The sequence below is a fragment of the Podarcis cretensis genome, assembly GCF_951804945.1.
Source record: "Podarcis cretensis genome assembly, chromosome: 10".
Classification (NCBI taxonomy): domain Eukaryota; kingdom Metazoa; phylum Chordata; class Lepidosauria; order Squamata; family Lacertidae; genus Podarcis; species Podarcis cretensis.
This window is the reverse complement of record NC_137179.1, coordinates 2,349,770-2,370,037: the sequence shown is the minus strand read 5'-3', so window position 1 is coordinate 2,370,037 and position 20,268 is coordinate 2,349,770. Positions and strand designations below refer to the sequence as shown.

Sequence of the window (20,268 nt, the reverse complement as noted above, 5' to 3'; positions counted from 1 at the left end):
ATCTTGGTTGCCCTCCTCTGCACACCTTCCAGCTTGTCAACATCCTTCACAAATTGTGTTGTCCAGAAATGGGCACAGTATTCCAGGCATGCTCTGATCAAGGCAGAATAAAGTGGTACTATTACTTCTCTTAGGGGACGCAGGTGGCGCTGTGGGTTAAAGCCTCAGCGCCTAGGACTTGCCGATCGAAAGGTCGGCGGTTCGAATCCCTGCGGCGGGGTGCGCTCCCGCTGCTCGGTCCCAGCGCCTGCCAACCTAGCAGTTCGAAAGTACCCCCGGGTGCAAGTAGATAAATAGGGACCGCTAATTGCGGGAAGGTAAACGGCGTTTCCGTGTGCGGCTCTGGCTCGCCAGAGCAGCGATGTCACGCTGGCCACGTGACCCGGAAGTGTCTCCGGACAGCGCTGGCCCCTGGCCTCTTAAGTGAGATGGGTGCACAACCCCAGAGTCTGTCAAGACTGGCCTGTACGGGCAGGGGTACCTTTACCTTTCCCTTTTATTACTTCTCTTGATGCAGCCTAGAATAGCATTCAGCTTTTTCTACTGCTGGTTGCCTCTCCCTGGTCTGGAGCATCCTTGAAGTTAAGGGCCTTGAGAAGCCAATGCCCATCAGATAGATGGGGAACCCCAAATGGGATTTGGTGGCATTCAGGAGACCCAAGGAATTCTTCTCTATCCCCATCACACCAAAGCTGTGGCCACAACGCTGCTCCCATTGAGAAAGCGAGGAAGGGCGACCTCATGATGCGAGACATTTCTGGGCTCCTGGAAATGTTCTGGAGGCGCTGATGAATAAATGGCTGTGAGTCACAGCCCAGCATCTCCCGAACTGTTCCTCCTCATTGTGACGCTGAGGCAGATGAATGGGGAAGCAGAGATCCAAGATTGGCTTTCCATAGTGGAACCCTTCCAGGTAGACCCAGAATTAGAATTTTAAAAGGCAATGATTGGCATTATTTTTTTTTTTAAAGGAAGTGGATTCAGAGCAGGCTGCAGCAGGATCTGAGGAGGAGGGCAAAGGAGGAGGGCAGTCATCGGGCTCTGATATTTTTATGCCAGGCTAATGAGTCAAAAGCAAATTACCTGCAAGGGAGCAGTTGCCACAATAGACATTGACCTCTGTGGGGCCTGAAGGGGCTCTTCTGCGTTGGCTGTTGCAGACTGTTGTAGCTGCTCTTTTAGAATTAAGTCCTATTTCATATCCTAGAATTGCAGAGTTGGAGGGACCCCGAGGGTCATCTAGTCCAACCCCCTGCAGTACAGGGATTTCAGCTAAAGCATCCATGACAGACGTCCATTCAGCCTCTGCTAACAGACCTCCATGGAAGGACTATTCTCTTATCTATCCTCAATCTTCCAACCTTCAGCTTGGTTCATTTGATGTCCATGACTTCTAGAGTTAGGAGAGATGGAGAAAAACTCTTCCGTATCCTCTTTCTCCATGCCATGCATGATTTCAGAAACTTCTATCATGCTTGCCTTTGAGATTAGGACATTGCTTGCCTTTGAGATTAGGACATTGGCAGCTTTCTTTTCACTTCCTCGTATTCTTTTTGTTCTCTTCCTTTGGGCAAGTCTTCCGTGCTTTTTTTGAAGGAAGCCTTATTGCCTCTAACAGCATCTTTGACTAAACTCATCAACCATTCCGATGTCCCCCTAGCCCTCACAGTACCTGATCTATGCTCCAATTGAGTCAAACCTCGGTTTCCGAACGCCTCCGTTATCTTACGTTTCGGCTCCCGAACGCCGGAAACCTAGAAGTAAATGCTCTGGTTTTCAAATGTTTTTTTGGAACCTGAATCCGATGCCTCGGTTGTTGAATGTTTCGGAAGTCTGGAACGGATTACATTCAACAACTGAGGTTTGACTGTATTGTGTTTTTGTAAACCACACCCAAGAGACTTAATGCTCTTTGCCTTTCAACTTCCCTTTTTACCAACCTCCTCATTTGGGGGACTTTTCCTCTTTTTGAACTGTTGAGAAGAGGATGTTGTGTTAGATGGACCACTGGCCTCATCCAGCAACCCTCCTGCCTCTTTTTGAGTTGGTTATCCAAGCGCTGTCCCTGGAAAAGAAACTAGTGAAGGTGTATAAAAGCGTTGGTCACGGGCTCTTTCTGCCAAGTGAATCGTACCACAGGGCAAGAGAGTAGAACACATGGCCTCTTCCTCTCTGGCTCTGTGATTTCATGAGATCCCTGCACATCCTCTGACCCACTTTGACTCAGCTCTGCTGGTATTAAAAAGGACTAATTGCCTCCGATTAGCACCCTGCTAGTTGCTGGCGCGCTTTTAATGATATGTTGGACAACACAGAGAACAGCCCCGTCGCCAGGCATTGTGAGCGACCACGTCTCCCCTCCAGGGATTCCCAAAGAGTTAATTACGGACAATGGCAACAATCCGCCAGTGATTCACTTCGGAGCCGAGGGCTGGTATTCCGAGATACTCCTGGAATCCAGTTCGACAGAGTCGCAAAGCACTCGGGGGAAGAGGAACGATGGCAAGATTCATGGAGCAGCAGAATCATAGAACTGTAGAGGAAACCAGGGCACATCTAGTCCAGTCCCTTGCTTGCTAACCTCCAATGAAGGTTTCTAAGGGAGTCCGTTCCACAGTTGAAGAGCTCTCCCAGCTAGAAGGTTCTTCCTGTTTAGGGTTGCCATGTGACCTCTTTTTCCAGGACACGCCCTCGTTTTCATGGGAATGTGAAATGAGAGTCATCATAGCAATAGATACCGTATTTTTCATTCTATAAGACACACTTTTCCCCTCCTAAAAAGTAAGGGGAAATGTGTGTGTGTGTCTTATGGAGCAAATGCAGGCTGCGCGGTTATCCCGGGCTATTGTTCTGCCCGGACACTGAGGTCCAGTGCCAAGGGCCTTCTGGCGGTTCCCTCACTGCAAGAAGCCAAGTTACAGAGAACCAGGCAGAGGGCCTTCTTGGCAGTGGCTCCCTCCCTGTGGAACGCCCTCCCACCAGATGTCAAAGAGAAAAATAACTACCAAACTTTTAGAGGACATCTGAAGGCAGCCCTGTTTAGGGAAGCTTTTAATGTTTAATAGGTTATTGTATTTTAGTGTTTTGTTGGAAGCCTCCCAGAGTGGCTGGGGGGGGGGGGTCCCAGCCAGATGGGCAGGGTATAAATAATAAATTATTATTATTATTATTATTATTATTATTATTATTATTATTATTATTATTATTATCCCAGAAGCCAGAACAGCAAGAGGGTGTGCAGCGCTCCCTCTCGTTGTTCTAGCTTCTGGCTTAGCTGCACAGCAATCCCGCTTGCTCTCCTGGCTTCTAGCTTAGCCTCTTCCGGGCAGGGGGAGCCCTCATCCCGCTGCCCAGGAGAGGCTTCGCGGCGGTGTCCAAGAAGCCAGAACAGTAAGAGGCTATCCCAGAAGCCAGAGCCCTCTTGCTGGTCTGGCTTCTGGGATTCAGATTTTTTTTTTCTTGTTTTCCTCCTCCAAAAACTAGGTGCCTCTTATCGTCTGGTGCGTCTTATAGAGCGAAAAATATTGTGTAGTTAAAAGTAGATGTTGGAAAATATGTCCTCTTTTTTTGCTGTTCAAAATATGGCAACCCTAGTTGGAATCTCATTTCTTGTAACTTGAATCCATTGGATCCAGTCCTCCCTTCCAGAGCAGGAGAAAACAAGGTTGCTCCATCTAAAGGACAGCCCTTTAGATATTGGAAGATGGGTATCCTATCTCCTCTCAGTCTCCTCTTTTCTGGGCTAAACATCCCCAACTCCCTCAACCGTTTCTCATCAGGCTTGGTTTCCAGACCCTTGATCATCCTGGTCACCCTCCTCTGCACAGCCTCTCAATATGGCTGCGCATGTTACTGCTCATGGATGTATCTCACTTGGTTATGAGGCCATTTTTGGCAATAGTAAAAGAGAAGCAGGAGAGTCCAAATACTGCAGCCATTTTCTTTCCTTTTTTTCTTTCCTTTTTTTTCTTTCCATTTTCTTTCCTCGGCTAAGGGAGCTGGGCATGTTTAGCCTGGAGAAGAGGAGGTTAAGGGGTGATATGATAGCCATGTTCAAATATATAAAAGGATGTCACATAGAGGAGGGAGATAGGTTGTTTTCTGCTGCTCCAGAGAAGCGGACACGGAGCAATGGTTCCAAACTACAAGAAAGAAGATTCCACCTAAACATTAGGAAGAACTTCCTGACAGTAAGAGCTGTTTGACAGTGGAATTTGCTGCCAAGGAGTGTGGTGGAGTCTCCTTCTTTGGAGGTCTTTAAGCAGAGGCTTGACAACCATATGTCAGGAGTGCTCTGATGGTGTTTCCTGCTTGGCAGGGGGTTGGACTCAATGGCCCTTGTGGTCTCTTCCAACTCTATGATTCTATGATTCTATTTATGCAAATCTGCATATACCACTACGTCATAAACATTAAATACATAAAAATTTAAATTCAGAGGCCCATCAATGAGCTATTGTGGAAAGGTATTCTTAATTGCCTGATGGAATGAAGAAGTTTTCGGCAGACGTGTCAAAATTGACTTCTTGGTTTCCTTTGGCAGAGCTCCCCAAAGACTGGGCCAATGACACTGAAGGCTCTATTTCATGTTTCCATCAATGAGCCTCGCCAACTCAGGGGTCAACCAAGGACAGTCGTTGCCCTGGCAGTCCAGCCTCTCTCCCCACCCCGTTCAAGTTAATGGCGGGGTTGCTTTCTCAATTAACTTGCATGCGGAGAAAGAATGGGTTGCACCCCCCACAAGAGACAGGTGAGGGTGGAAGCCCACCTGCCCCGCTAAGGAACCTTGGTGTGAAACACTCTATTCTCCCACCCCATGTAGGTTAATGGAGAGATTTCTCCACTGAATCGCATGGCAAGCGGGACAGAGAAGAGTCTGCATACATACCCAAAAAACAGCTGCCAAGAAGGATATGCCCAGTTCTGCTCTCTTTTTCTTCTTTGGCAATCCCTCGGAGCTGAGTAAGATTGTCTTCCATAAACACAGTTTTAACAGTGAGTCCGCAAGTGGCTGTGGAGGCCAATTCTGGATCCACACGTCCTTCCACAGTGGGGACATTGGTTTCCGGGTGGGAGTTGATCATGGTGAGGGTTTGCCAAGCGTGCCTTCCTCTTAGCACGTTTCTCCCTTGTGTCCTGAGTTCAAGTGTCTTCAAAGCCCATGACACCTTTGGTCAAGGCTGTTCTCCAACTGGAGCGCTCGCAGGCCAGTGTTTCCCAATTGTTGGTGTTTATACTACATTTTTTAAAGATTTGCCTTGAGAGTCTTTAAACCTCTTTTGTTGACCACCAGCATGACGCTTTCCATTTTTAAGTTCAGAATGGAGTAGTTGCTTTGGAAGACGATAATCGGGCATCCACACAACATGACCAGTCCAACGAAGTGGATGTTGAAGAATCATTGCTTCAACACTGGTGATCTTTGTGGATGAAATCTTTCAAGAAGTTGGAGATGGCATTTATAAGTTGTAATGGTTGTAAGGGGTTACTTGTGCATAAGTTGCCTTCAGTTTGGTTAGATTGCCTGGCTAACCGTGCCTTGGCTGACAGACCACACTCCGTGGCCGGTCAGTCGCTTGCAGCATCCGTCAGTGGGCGTTTCTTGAACCTCTTCCAGCATAAAAGCTGTTTGACACCAAGTCTCCTCCTACTTTCCCTGCGCGGGACCCGTCTGCGCAAGTAAGGGGAAGGCAGAGGCGTGTCCGCGCTCTCCCCACTGGTCTCGGGTGAAGGGTCTTGGAGACCTCTCTCTGAATCCTCCATCTCCCTCCCTTCTCTACCGGTGTTACGCTGAATTCCTTCCCCCCTGCTGGTCCCCTCTCCTGCATCGCTCTGGAGCCTTGCCTCCACCTCTCGCTCCGATGTCAGTTCCCTGACATAAGTGGTCCATGTTTCACAAGCATGCCCATCTAGGCTGATAGCCATCACTGTCTCTTGTGGGAGTGAGTTCCGTAGTTTAACGCTGTGCTGCATGAATGAGAATTGATCTGTCCCGAATCTTCCAACATTCCACTTCCTTGGGTGTCCACGAGTTCTAGCACTAGGAGAGAGGGAGACAAGTTTTCCTCCATCTGCTTTTGCCATGCCAGGCATTGTTTTATAAACTCCTATGGTGTTGCCTCTCGCTCGCCATTCCTCTAAACGAAAGATCCCAAGAGTCGCAGCCTCTCTGCAGAAAACAGCAGGGAGGGAGGGAGCGCTTTGAAATGGAAAACTACCATGTGGGGCTGGTCAGGGCATTCAGGGAAGGATTGGGAACTGGGCACCGGGCAGGGCAGAGCTTTTTTTATTTAAAAAATATATATTTGATTTTTCAAATTAAAATTTAACAGAGATATACCAAACATCATAAAAACAAGATTCAAAGGAATCTCCTGGACTTTCATCCTCCCCTTTGTGGGTCCTATTATTAATCATTTCCTCCTGCATCTTTTATGATAATCCAAACCCTTTACCTTTCCCGTTGTGCCCAAAATTCACCCTTAAACTACAAGTGATATTCCAATCCTTTAACTGTTTACAGTGGTCTTTAAGATAAGTTATTAATCCCCCCTCCATTCTTTATTACAATTTTGGTCTTCCTGATTTCTGGTTCCCCCGGTCATTTTAGCCATTTCGGCATAGTCCGTCAGCTTCATCTGCTGTTCTTCTCTGGTAGGGACTTTGTCTTCTTCCCATCTCTGGGCATGAGGGCAATCTGGCTGCCACATCTGTCACCCCATTGATCACCAGGGTTGATTCGGCTGATCTGGCTGGCTAGGCAGGTATCCCCTCCCTCCCTCCCGAAGCTGCATGCTCTATGGAAGAGGACAACTATCCCACATAGAAGGAGTGCACCGTTCTTCAGTCAAGAGTATACAATAATTGCTCTCCCTTGCTAGAACCTCCAAACCAGCTCAAGGGGACAGAGCTTCAGGGACTATGCAACCTTCAAACTCTCCCCCCGCCCCATCTCCTCCTGTGGCTCTGCCAGTGGGTTCCTTGGGCAATGGATTCTACCCCCCCCCCCTTTTCTTTTTTTTGATAACATTTTATTAATTTTCCAAAAAAAACCCCAAACAACAACAACAAAGAGCAAAACAAAAACAATACAAATTTAAAGCAAAACAAATCAAATATATAAATTCAAATCCTAAATCTTAACTTCCCTCCACTCCCCTTCTTGGCTCCATTATATTAGCTCATTCCTGCATGTCCATAAAGCCTCATATTCTTAACCATCCAATTCTAAAACCTGATTCATCTTCATACAAGTGATTTTTGAAAGTTCTACTGATGTAAAAACCTATACACAACCCTTAAAAAAAGTATGTATTAAACATTTCCCTTTTTAACAACAGCAACAACGACAAAAACCCAATGTCCTCTTTCTTTCTTTGGTTTCAAATTAACTAATATGTCCTGCATAGTTCATTAATTATTTTTTCATATCTTCTTTGATGGTGGCTTCTACCTTCTATAGTGATGGGCTGATCTTGGCCTGGCGTCGACACTCAGATGCCAGGACAAAGTCTTTCACCCTATCAAGTCCTAAACAACAATCACTTCCCACCATCTCTCCAAATCTTTATATGTCTTTTCCTTGGGCAGTGGATCCTGAGTGTCTGGACTGGTAGGCTGGACTGAGGAGTGGTGTCTTTGAAGGCACAGCCCTGCTTCCAGTCTTGTCTGATTTTTCCAAAGCCACATAAACAATGGGATGAATGGATGCCTCATTGTGGCACAGAATCTGGCCTTGGGAATCCTCTATGCCTCAGGTTATGGCTCTGTAGCAGAGTGCCAGAATTTCACATGCAGAAGCTCCCAATCCCCAATGACAGCATCTCCCATCCCAAAATCCCAGCGGGCCATTGCTGCCAGTGGGTGATGCCAAGCTAGGTGGGCCAGCGGTGTAGCTTCCTAAGAAAAAATGGCAGCAAGTGTTTTGCAAGGAGGAGGCTTGTGGAGGAAAGCGACCCATAGAATCATAGAATCCTAGAGTTGGAGGAGACCACAAGGGCCATCGAGTCCTACCCCCTGCCAAGCAGGAAACACCATCAGAGCACTCCTGACATATGGTTGTCAAGCCTCTGCTTAAAGACCTCCAAAGAAGGAGACTCCACCACACTCCTTGGCAGCAAATTCCACTGTCAAACAGCTCTTACTGTCAGGAAGTTCTTCCTAATGTTTAGGTGGAATCTTCTTTCTTGTAGTTTGGAGCCATTGCTCCGTGTCCGCTTCTCTGGAGCAGCAGAAAACAACCTTTCTCCCTCCTCTATGTGACATCCTTTTATATATTTGAACATGGCTATCATATCACCCCTTAACCTCCTCTTCTCCAGGCTAAACATGCCCAGCTCCCTTAGCCGGTCATCTGCTGTGCAAAGCAGGCAGGATGCCAGAGGTAAATGGGTCACTGCACCCAAGGGTCAAATCGCTGCCCCCTCTCCAGTCCTTTGCAGAAGGTTGGGCTGGCTGGGCTGCGGCTCTGTGCCCCAAATGAGCTGTGTGAAACTTGGTAGTTCGCTTTGGGCTTACAGGTTTATTTGTGGAGTAGACCCCACCTTCTGGTGGTGCAGAAATGCCACCGGCCTGTCCAGAAAGAGGAGCACGATAGACAGTATAATGGAGGGGTGTTTGCAGGAAAGAGAAGGTTTGTAACTGCTGTCTTGTGAGCCTCTCTTTGCGGGCTTTGGGGCCGGAATTAGTAAATACACCTCCAGCTGGTGGCTCTAAGGACAGGTCCACTTGTAGGGGGACTTCCAACGCCAACTGTTTTTTTAGGGGATTTTGAGGTGCTTCAATTTCACTTGTAGAGGCTCCGGCATGTGTTGAAATGCAATCGCAGCAAGGGGTGTGCAAATTGGCCAGTTTAAAGTTTCTTGTTTTGCCAATCTGAAATCCAGTTCTCCACATTTCCACATCAGTTAGCCGTTTTATATATTCTTTAAAAACATCCTCATGAAAATTCATCAGCCTTTTAGTGGGAGTTTCTGCTAATATGCACGTTTTTGCAAAGCGGTTCCCCATAATATATTTGTATGTTCTTTTCACCAAGATCATCTTCTTCTTCTTCTTCTTCTTCTTCTTCTTCTTCTTCTTCTTCTTCCTCTTCCTCTTCCTCTTCCTCTTCTACTTCCTCTTCTTCCTCTTCTTCCTCTTCTTCCTCTTCTTCCTCTTCCTCTTCCTGCACACTTTATCCTGGGTGTTTACGTAGGTGGAAAACTACACTGCAAAGTTCAGAGCAGTGCGAACTCTGAAGGGCAGTGGCCTGAATTCCGTGTGCTGTTTTGGGGAGGGCTAAGTATAAGAATAAAGTGGTACTATTACTTCTCTTAGGGGACGCAGGTGGCGCTGTGGGTTAAAGCCTCAGCGCCTAGGACTTGCCGATCAAAAGGTCGGCGGTTCGAATCCCTGCGGCGGGGTGCGCTCCCGCTGCTCGGTCCCAGCGCCTGCCAACCTAGCAGTTCGAAAGCACCTCCGGGTGCAAGTAGATAAATAGGGACCGCTTACCAGCGGGAAGGTAAACGGCGTTTCCGTGTGCGGCTCTGGCTCGCCAGAGCAGCGATGTCACGCTGGCCACGTGACCCGGAAGTGTCTCCGGACAGCGCTGGCCCCTGGCCTCTTAAGTGAGATGGGCGCACAACCCCAGAGTCTGTCAAGACTGGCCCGTATGGGCAGGGGTACCTTTACCTTTACCTTTTTAAGTAGTTAAGTTCTAAGTACTGTATGTTCCAGCGTACAAGACGACTTTTTATCCCTGGAAAATCACCCCAAAAGTTGGGGGTTGTCTTATATGCTGGGTATACGTGTTGGGAAGGAGGAGAGGGAGACAGTGAGCAGAGGCCCCCCTTCTGCCGTCACTCCTCTTCCCTCCCCACAGAAGGGGACGCGGAAAGTCCTTCCGAGCGTGGCGCTCACCCGCCCGCCCGCCAAACGCCTCGCCTTGGGCTGCTGCTGCTGCGACGGCAGAGGCAGTGGAGGGGTGTGTGCTCTGCCCCTGGTGGCGTTCAAACTTTATAACTCTAAAATTGATCAGCAAAAGTTGGGGGTCGTCTTATATGCCCAGTCACCTAATACGCCGGAATCTACAGTAGCAGCTTCTCATTAACAAGGCCAGCTGGAGTTGAAGAACAGGACGACCACATGGACGAGCGGCTGAAAGAGACTGGCTCTTCTTGGCCTTTTCCTTGGGTTAGTCTGTTCCTTGGTGGCCCCTCTCTGGGGCTCCTCCTGCTGCCCCTTGTCTGTTGAGGTTGCTAGTCCTGAATATGCCATGTTCCTTGGCTCTGTGCTCTCGCTTTTGTGTGCATGGCCAGCATCCTACAGGACTGGGACACTGACGGCATTTCTTTTAAAGTCTTTATTGAAGTAAATCAAAGAAATGGATACAATAAAAATAATAGAAGTGCCCCCCCAAAAAAGCAGCACATTATATCCAGAAGAGACTTAATATTAGGTTGGCAGAGCACTTAAGACGATTAGGAAAGCCAAATTTCACATTGTACTGTAGAGATGGAGTCCTGGGGCTGTGTTTGTTTTATAGAAGATAAACCCCCATCAAGCAGCATAAGATTTTTCAAGGTTCTCCAAGCCATTGGCAACACATAATTTGTGACTTGTTTTCCCCGCCTAGATAATGCTAAGCTCTGTGTATTTTTATACTGAAGCAAAAGCTGGGGCAACTGAGGATCTGGGCAGCTGCCAGCATCCATGTCAAGAACTCCAGAGAGCTGAAACTTTTCAATGGATCATCCCACAGATTTGGCAAACAAAGCCGCAGTAAAGTTGCAATGGGATGTTTGAGCATTTTAGACGGGTGGCAAGTCCTTGCCTTAGCTGGATGGGACAGGGGACTGCAGTACTATCGCATAGTTTGGCAAACAGCCTTACTGGAAAAGCTATCGCACAAATTAAAAGCATCAAGGGGACAAGAGAAACATGACAACATGACAATTCCCATGATGTCTGGCATGGTTTTATTGCATATACAAATAGTGGAGCACATGCCTGGAAAGTATCCCCATGTAATGGGATGGTTTGGCTTACAGAAACCAGGGAGGAGTTCTTCCTTTTTTGGTTTTTTAAAAATATCATCATCATTCTATCCCACCCTCTACATCCTGTAGCAGCAAAGAAGTCTATGCAATAAGTGAAACGTTGCAAAGTTAATGGTAAAGTTTATTATAATTTGTCTTGGCATTACAGTGGTACCTTGGTTTATGAACTTAATCCGTTCCAGAAGTCGGTTCTTAAACCAAAACTGTTCTTAAACCGAGGTGCGCTTTCCCTAATGAGGCCTCCCGCCACCGTTGCCCTTCCACCGTTCGGATTCTGTTCTTAGACCGAGGTAAAGTTCGCAAACTGGGACACTACTTCTGGTTTTGCAGCGTTTGTAAACCAAATCGTTCTTAAACCGGACTGTTCTTAAACCAAGGTGCCACTGTTTTGGAGGGTTGTTCGCAACATGAGCAGAACGCAACCCACGCCTGCACGTTTGCGCGTGCGTGGGTCGTGGTTTGTCGCTTCTGCGCATGCCCGTGACGTCGTTCTGAGCGTCTGTGCATGCACGAGCGGTGAACCCCAGAACTAATCCGTTCTGTTATTTCCGGGTCGCCGCAGGACGCAACCTGAAAAGACGTAACCTGAACCGAACGTAACAACCGAACGTATGACTGTACAATGTTAGTTCCTAAAATCGCCCTCTTCCAAGGACCCCCTCATCAATTGGAAATGCTCAAAATGGTCGTTGCCTGTATGTCTGAGAAACTCATTTCTTAATATTCTGAAGTTCCATAAAACCATTTGAAAAGAAAACTAAAGAGGCAGGCCATGCCAGCCCAAATCCCACTGAGCCTTCTCCAAAAGAGGCGCTAGCAGAGGTTTTGCTTAGAAAAGTGCTCTAGAACAGCCCTGCTGCTGCTGCTGCAGGCAGCAGCTGAATTAGGCCAAAGGGAGCTCATCATCCAGGACCAGTGTGGCTAGCTAAATGCCCGAATGGGAAGCCCACAAGTGGGGGGCTGCATGAAGGCACAAGCCCAACCAGACCTGGGCTCCCTTTTGACTACTGGCAGCCAGTATCCACCTCTGAACACAGATAATAATAGTAATAATAATTTTATTACTTATACCCTGCCCATCTGGCCGGGTTTCCCCAGCCACTCTGGGCGGCTTCCAACAGAACATTAAAAACAGAACAAAACTTCAGACATTAAAAAAACTCCCCTAAACAGGCCTGACTTCAGATGTCTTCTAAAAGTCAGGTAGTTGTTTATTTCCTTGACATCTGATGGGAGGGCACCACCACCGAGAAGGCCCTCTGCCTGGTTCCCTGTAATTTCGCTTCTCGCAGCGAGGGAACCGCCAGAAGGCCCTCGGTGCTGGACCTCAGTGTCCGGGCAGAACGATGGGGGTGGAGACGCTCCTTCAGTTATCCTGGGCCGAGGCCGTTTAGGGTTTTCAGGGTCAGCACCAACACTTTGAATTGTGGTTGGAAACATACTGGGAGCCAATGTAGGTCCTTAAGGACCGGTGTAATATGGTCTCAGCGGCAACTCGGATGCCCTACTCAGCCATTGGTGGAGTCCAACAGCACCTGGGGGGTCACCACAAGCTGCCCGTCCCCAGTTCAACCTGAGCCTTAGGAGGGGGAGTGGCCAGCAGGACCAGGGTCAGCCTGTGAGGGGGTCTGTGACTCACTTACTGCTTTGCCAACCCGTTGTTTCCTTTCGCGCTGAGCAATCCTTGACGTTTCCTGTTGTGCTGGTTTACAGGTGAAGATGAGAAATTTGCTGCTTCCCTAATGGACGGAAAGTTCCCCCGAAGCACCTCCATGCAAGACACGGTCCGGGAAGGGCATGGCATCCCGCCCCCGCCCCAGACGGCCCCTCCCCCTCCACCGTCCCCCTATTACTTTGACACGGGCCCTCCCCCATCCTTCTCCCCCCCTCCACCCCCGGGAAGGGTCTACGACACAATCCGCTCCAGCTTCAAGCCAGGCTTGGAGGCGAAGCTCCACGGGCTGCCGCAGGTGATCAGCGCGGCCGAGATGTACGACCAGGCGAGGACGCCCCTCCCTTACCCCGAGCGGCAGAAGCGGGCACGCTCCATGATCATCCTGCAGGACTCCTCGCACGTCCCCGTGGAGCCCACCGACATCCCCCGCCCCGCCCCCTCGGCCACCCCGCCTGAGAAGCTGAAGCGGAAGGGACGTGCCGTGGACAACCCCTACGCCAACATGGGCCAGTTCAACGTCAGCCTCTTCACCCCCGCCAAGCCCCAGAGGAAGAAGAGCCCGCTGGTGAAGCAGCTGCAGGTGGAGGATGCCCAGGAGCGGGCAGCCCTCTCCATCATGGGGGGCTTCACGAGGGAGCCGTCCCCCACCCGGCGCAGCCACCGCCTGGGCATGGAGTACCAGCCGCAGCAGGTGGACGCCTCCAGCCTCCCCTTCGCCACTGCCATCGCCGGCGTCATGAAGGACCGAGATCGGCGCCTCGACGAAAAGCGGAAATCCACTGTCTTCCTCTCGGTCGGGGCCATTGAAGGCAGCCCCCCCACCATCGAGATGCCATCACTGCAGCAGTCGAGGTCGATCGACGAGCGGCTCCTGGGCAGCCGGGACGTCCTTCTGCCTTCCCCTGTCTCAGCTTTAAAGCCATTGATCAGCAGCTCCTCGTCGACGTTCATCCACCCTCTCACGGGGAAGCCCCTGGATCCCAACTCGCCTCTGGCGCTTGCGCTGGCCGCAAGGGAGCGGGCGCTGTCCACCCAGGTCCCCTCCAGGGCGCCCACCCCCATCCACAGCCCGGACTCGGACCGCGCGGCGCCCCTGTTTGTGGACATCCAAACCAAAGAGCACGAGAGGGGGGAGCTGGAGGGAGGGGCCCTCGCCTCGCCCGCCTACTCGCCCGGGGTCAAGGCACCCACACCGGGAGTCTTGTCCCCGGCGCAGAGCCACTGGGGGATGCCAGCTGCAGCGAGGAAAGAGGGCGAGGCACGGGCCGAGACCCCCGCCAAGGAGGAGAGGAAAGCGGAGGACCGGAAGTCAATGATCATCAGCATCGTGGACACGTCGCAGCAGAAGACGGCCGGCCTCGTCATGGTCCACGCCACGAGCAATGGCCAGGACCTCGGTCTCGAGGCGAAAGAGGAGAAGCCGCCCATTCCCGAGGGGGGCCTGGAGCCCACGGAGGCATCCCTGGCCGAGGCACAGCCCAGCCCCGTGGCTGGGGTGGCACCCGTCAGCCCGGTCTCTGACAAGACCCTGGGTCAAGGGAGCTCAGAGGAGGAGGTGGAGCCCTACACGGTCACCCTGCCACCCGCCCAGCTGTCTTCAAGCGACGAGGAGACACGAGAGGAGCTGGCCAAGATCGGTCTGGTTCCTCCGCCGGACGAGTTTGCGAACGGGGTCCTGGTCACCACCCCCGGCACCCCCATCAGCCAGCTGGCCTCTCCCGTCATCGCCACGCCATCCATGCCAGCGGCCGCTGTAGCACCTTCTACCGCTGGTGGAACACCCTCAGGGAAGCCCTCTGATGCCCCCACGGCCCCGGAGTCCGCGGCGGACTCTGGAGTGGAAGAGGTGGACACCAGGAGCTCGAGCGATCACCACCTGGAGACCACAAGCACCATCTCCACCGTCTCCAGCATGTCCACGCTGTCCTCCGAGAGCGGGGAGCCCACTGACACCTACACTTCCTTTGCGGACGGACAAACTTTTATACTCGAGAAGCCACCAGTGCCTCCAAAGCCAAAACTCAAGTCCCAGCTCAGCAAGGGGCCGGTTACTTTCAGGGACCCTCTCTTGAAGCAGTCTTCGGACAGCGAGCTCATCTCCCAGCAACACGCGGCCATGTTGGCTTCCGCCAGCATCGGCCGGCCACGCTACCTCTTTCAGCGAAGGTCCAAGCTGTGGGGGGACCCCCTGGACAGCAGGCCGACGCATGGGGCTGAGGATGACAAACCAACTGTGATCAGCGAGCTCAGCTCCCGGCTCCAGCAGCTGAACAAGGACACACGCTCCCTGGGGGAGGAGCCCGCTGGGAGCGTGTTGGATCCTGGGAAGAAGTCCCCCGTGGTCGCAGCACGGTAAGCCAGAGGGGTGGCTGGGAAAGGAGGCGGGAGAAGGGGGCGGGAGAGCAGGCAGAAGGAAATCCCAGATTCGATTCACCAGTGGCATAACCTCCAGGCAGAGCTGGGAATACCCGCTTCCTGAAGCTCTGGAGAGTCACGGCTGCCGGCCGGTGTAGAAAATACAGTACGATCGCATCTCACGCGTGTTTCACCCGTGACATTTCAGCCATACGCAGCTGGAGGCTGGCTGGTTGGAATTGTGCAGGTTTCAAGTCAGGAGAGCTGGACAGCACTTGTGGTTCTGGGAAATGCCACATCTTTAAAACTCTCTGATGTGCTTGCAGGGTGGGCAGAGGCAAGGCCCTCTTGGCACACTGCTTATGGGATGCTCTCACGAGGCCATCTGAATTCCCATAAGGTTTTGTGCTAGGTTTGTCCGGTGCAAAAAGAACTTTTAAGCTCTCTGCCTCACTTGGGGGGCAAAGTCTGCTCAGCGCGCCAGCTCTAGGGAACTTGGGTGGGATTGCCATACGTCCTCTTTTTCCAGGACACGTCCTCTTTTTAATGGGTACAGCCATCATAGCAATCCATAGCTAAAAGGAGAAGTCGGAAAATGTGTTGTCTTTTTTCAAAATATGGCAACCCTAAACTAGGGTTGCTCGCACGGGGAGGTGGGTCCAAGTGCGCAGTATACGTGTTTATGCGCATATGCAGAACACTTGGAACCGAACCCCCGTGTGAGATGCGATCGTACCATACTCAGCTAGATGCACCAAGGGGGCACTGGTGCCAGTATAAGGCAGAAGCTCTCCACGGCTCCAGCCAGCATGGTAGGGCTGGGGGGCAGCAGGCAGAACCCCTGGAAGTTGTTTTCAAAGATGGTGGGGGCAGAGGCAGGGGGAGATGAGGGAAAGGCTGATCCCCTCCCCCAGTCGGGCATTCCCTCCCTCCTTCCCCTGCCCTTGGAGTGTGTCCAGACCAGCCTTCTCCTCACATGCTCCCGTCCCCTGTTCCCCCACTGTCCCAAAACGATGAGCCTGGGTGCATTCCTAGCACTTGGGTGTGTCTGTTCTCACCTTAAAAAAAAACCACACCTTATTTGTTTGTTTGTTACATTGGTTAGTTTATTTATCTTGCCCAAGGCAATCTAAAGCAACTTACACATTTGCTCAACTGCACCCATGTGCTGCCCAGGGGGAAAGTGGGGAGCCAAACCAGTTTCACGGGTCGCATTAGGTTTTGCCCAGGCTGAGGAGACCTTGGCTCACCAAATGAGGCTGGGCTCAAAGCCCTGGAAGCCAGTGCGGCCAGGGGGCAGAGCTCCTCGCCCCTCCTCCTGCCCGCCAGAGTCTCCTTGCCAGCTCCTGCAGCAGAGATTCCTTTTTGCTTGATTGTTTAAAATACCTCAAGGCCATTTACGAGAAGAAAATGTCACAACAATGCTTTAAAGCATGCAAACGGTGAAGCTACTGAAACAGGAAAAGATTCACACTTACTTTCTACACCTCTAGGTAGGCTTGCCCAAACAATAATGTTTTCAGCAGGCGCTGAAAGGAATGCAGTGAATGCACCTGCTTGAGATCAGTAGGCAGGGAGTTCCAGAGTTTAGGTCTGGCATAGGCAAACTTGGCCCTCCAGATGTTTTGGGACTACAACTCCCATCATCCCTGACCACTGGTCCTGTTAGCTAGGGATGGTGGGAGTTGTAGTCCCAAAACATCTGGAGGGCCGAGTTTGCCTATGCCTGGTTTAGGTGTTGCCACACTAATCAATCGAATGCTTGCAAAGGCAGAATGGGTATTATGTCGCAACTGCAATAGTACAAATTCCTCCAATGGAAGCAGTCAGATGGGATTATATGGAGCAAAGCAATCTGTCAAGTAGACTGGTCCCAAGTTGTTAAGTGCTTTATATACTAGCAGTAGCACCTTGAACCTGGCCTGGTAGCAAATTGGCAGCCAGTGCAGGTCTCCTGAGCACAAGTGCTGTTTGCTAACAACTTCATGCTGCAGCATCTTGCCCCAACTGTAGCCTCTGGATCATGTGCAAGGGAAGCCCCACAGAGTGCACATGGCAGTAATAGGTGCCTGTCTGTCAACCCCTGCACACATGCATTGTGGGCCCTCCGACTGCTTTAAGGATGAACTAGACGTGGAGCTGCTCTCCAAGAGAAAGTCTGAGTGCAGTGCATAAAAGTTTGGGCAGGGAAGGAGGAAATGCGAGACAGCAGCTAGAAAAAAAGGGCATGTGCCACACACTGGAGGCAGTGGGATTATGGGATGCAGCTAGGACAGTACCTCCGAGGAGCAGATTACACAGAAGTTGCTTGTCTGGACAGACTCTCCCCTCCTACAAATGACCCTCTCCTTTGCCATTTCCCATCAAACTTCAGACCTTCCCGTGGGTTGTTTTTAATTGAAATCGACCCCCTTTGCTGATAAGGCTCTTCAGCACAGTCCATGCTGCTGCGTGGTTCATTTCATATCCATTTATAAGCTTCAGAGTCACAGCTTGGTGTCAACAAGAAGGGTGGCAAGAGCAAGCCCTTTGAATCATAGTCTTGTAGAGTTGGAAGGGAACCCCAAGGGTCCTCTAGTCCAACCCCTACAATGCAGGAATCTCTCCCCAACGTGGGGCTCAAACCCATATTGCCATATTGACTGAGCTACTGACAGTGAACTGGCAAGATTTCTGACTAGTCATAGAATTGTAGCATCTGAGCCAACCATCTGCAAGGCAGGAGAGCATCAATGTCATGACATGAGTGACAGCAATGTTTTGAAAACAATGCCCACGTTATTTCTCCCTGGTCCCTAAAAGCGCATGCCGCATGCCGTGATAAATATATCTTATCGATTTCTGTGTTTGTGTGTCTGTATAGATATTGCAAATCCTTTGTGAGTTCTGTATGGAACTTCAAAGAGGCAAACCTCCCTAAGACTGACCTCCTCCCTCCATCCCGACCTTCCCACCTTTCTGCCCTTTCCCGGCTATCCAATCCCAAGAGCTCTGAAGCGAAAGGGATCCTGCCTTTACTGGCCTTCCTTGTCACGCAGACATCTTGCCCAGGCCAGAGCATCCCCTTCCCTTTGACTCTAGGACTGTGTCGGAGCACTGGGGACGAGGCTGAGGTCAGCACAGGAGCCCAGCCACATCCTCCGGTCCAGGTCCCAAGGTCAAAGGGTGCAGAGAAGAGCCCTCGCCTCCCACTAGGCAACCCTGCTCAAGACACAGTGCCGCCTGAGGCCGACTCATCCCCAAAGCGAAGGTCCATTTCACAATTTGTTCTCTCTTAAGCAACAGTTGGGTGCTCTGGATGTGTGACTTTGGAGTCAGTTCCTAAATGTGGAGAAAAAAGAGGAGGATTTATATCTATATCTATTTATTTATATATTCAGTGTGCTGTTTGGAAAACCCGCAATTGCTTTGTATTCCTACAGATCGGAAAAAGAGAGTGAAGAGAAATAAGCCTTTTAGGCATTTAGCTCCTAGGGTAACGCTTCCTCTTTCTATATAAACTCATCAATTAATTCTGTCTTCAGTCAAAAGGCGTCCATGTCCCTGACGTGAGCTTCCAGCTGTTGAGGTTAACAACACCCCCCAGTTCCTTGTAGGCATTGCCGCTGCGTCCGTCTCCTGCAAAGAGCCAAAACAAACCGGCAGGCCCCAGGTCAGGCAAAGGCAGGTGCACAGAAACACAGTGGCATAGTGTGGGGGGGTGCAGGGGGGGCCAGCCGCACCGGGCGCAACATTGGGGGGGGCGCGCTCGCACTCGCAGCTCACTCACTCTCTCTCACTGCAGTGCTGGCTGTGCGAATCCGATCTGAGCTGCCGGGTCGCCGCCCACTGTGGAGGGGGAGGGTGCCAGGTGTGCGTTGCGGTGCGGAGCAGAGAGAGAGCGAGGGAGGGACTATCTGGGGGAGGGACAGTGCAGCAGCTGCCCAGCGCAGCGCTGAGCACGGGAGAGAACCACACCCGACCAGCCCAGGCAGCAGCAAGAAGAAGCTGGCAGCGGTGGCAGGTTAGGGGTTAGGGGCGCAAATTACTTGCCTTGCCCCGGGTGCTGACAACCCATGCTAAGCCGCTGCAGAAACAGAAGAATCATCGAATCTCAGAGCTGGAAGGGACCCCTGGGGTCATCCAGCCCCCCGCAAGGCAGGAATCCCAGAGAAAGAATTCCTGTTGGCTGGCCATCCAATCTCCAATGAAGGAGAGTTCACCACCCCCTGAGGTGCCCAGGTTTGCCACACAGCCTTTGCTTGCCATGGCAGTAGTTATGCCATGAGGCAAAAGAGCAGGCTTTTTGGGTATGGCAACCAATGCTGCGATTACTCCCCTGCAAGCCAACTTTGGCATCCTTACATCTTGCCATCATCATGTGGCTTGAGCCAGGAGGTTCCTGAGCCTCGTTTTTTATTATCGTGGCTTGTTTGTACGTTGGGAGTATTCACAAGATCGGTTTCCTGTGCGGAAGGTTGGCTCTTGGGGCTATTGTCTTGCAGCACCCAGCCCTCAAAAAAACGGTCTCCGGAAAACCTTGAGATATCAAAGGGTGAAATGAGGAGAAGGGCTGTGGTTTTGTGGCACAGTGTATGCCAAAGGTGGAGAGGCCCATTGATGGCCACAAGCCACAGTGGCTCTCCTCCACCTCCACAGTCAGAGGAATCAATGCTTCTGAACTGCAAGAGGGAAGAGGGGTCTTGTGTTGGGATCCTGCTAGTGGGTTTCCCATAATAGGCACCTGCTTGGCCACTGTGAGAAGAGGATTCTGGGCTAAGACTCTCCGTAGCTTCTTACTTCCTTGTTTCTTTTTCTGAGAATGTGAGATCCTAAATCAAATCCAGTCCATAGTGCCTTCCTTGGCAATGGCATTTAATTACATGCCATGCCACTTCCCACCCTGGCCACAGACGTGTGGTCTGCTGATGCTTTCTGTGGCAGAGTGAACTTTGGCAGAGAGGGTGCCAAACTTCTCCCGAGTCACAGCAGGGAGCCGCAAGGCTGGTGCCAAGCCGTTCCCCACCCTTTGGGCAAGGCAGAGTCTCGAGGAGCAGAGCCTGATGTTTGCCATGGGACGGGGAAGAGAGAAAATGCCTCTTGTAGGTTGTGGGTTACTGGGTGCTCACTTTCTGCAGATTTTGAGCAGATACAGGAGAGGACCCAATCCAAAAGCAGCCAAGGGGAGGGGAAGGGCTCTTTGCCAGAGAGAGGAGGAGG

The 20,268-nt window shown here is 51.1% G+C and overlaps 1 protein-coding gene across 11 annotated transcripts in view; it reads left to right on the top strand.

Annotated features, from left to right (window-relative positions):
- The window catches only part of SHANK3 (SH3 and multiple ankyrin repeat domains 3), a 494,453-nt gene that overhangs the window by 448,820 nt on the left and 25,365 nt on the right, over positions 1–20,268 (top strand). For 8 of the 11 annotated variants that reach the window (XM_079992132.1, XM_079992131.1, XM_079992134.1 and 5 more), the window contains one exon: positions 12,753–15,066. In XM_079992132.1, the coding sequence (XP_079848258.1) occupies positions 12,753–15,066 (2,314 nt within the window). Of the gene's footprint in view, positions 1–12,752; positions 15,067–18,491; positions 18,545–20,268 lie in introns of all 11 variants that reach the window. The other 3 variants (XR_013842778.1, XR_013842779.1, XM_079992136.1) reach the window with 1 other exon arrangement.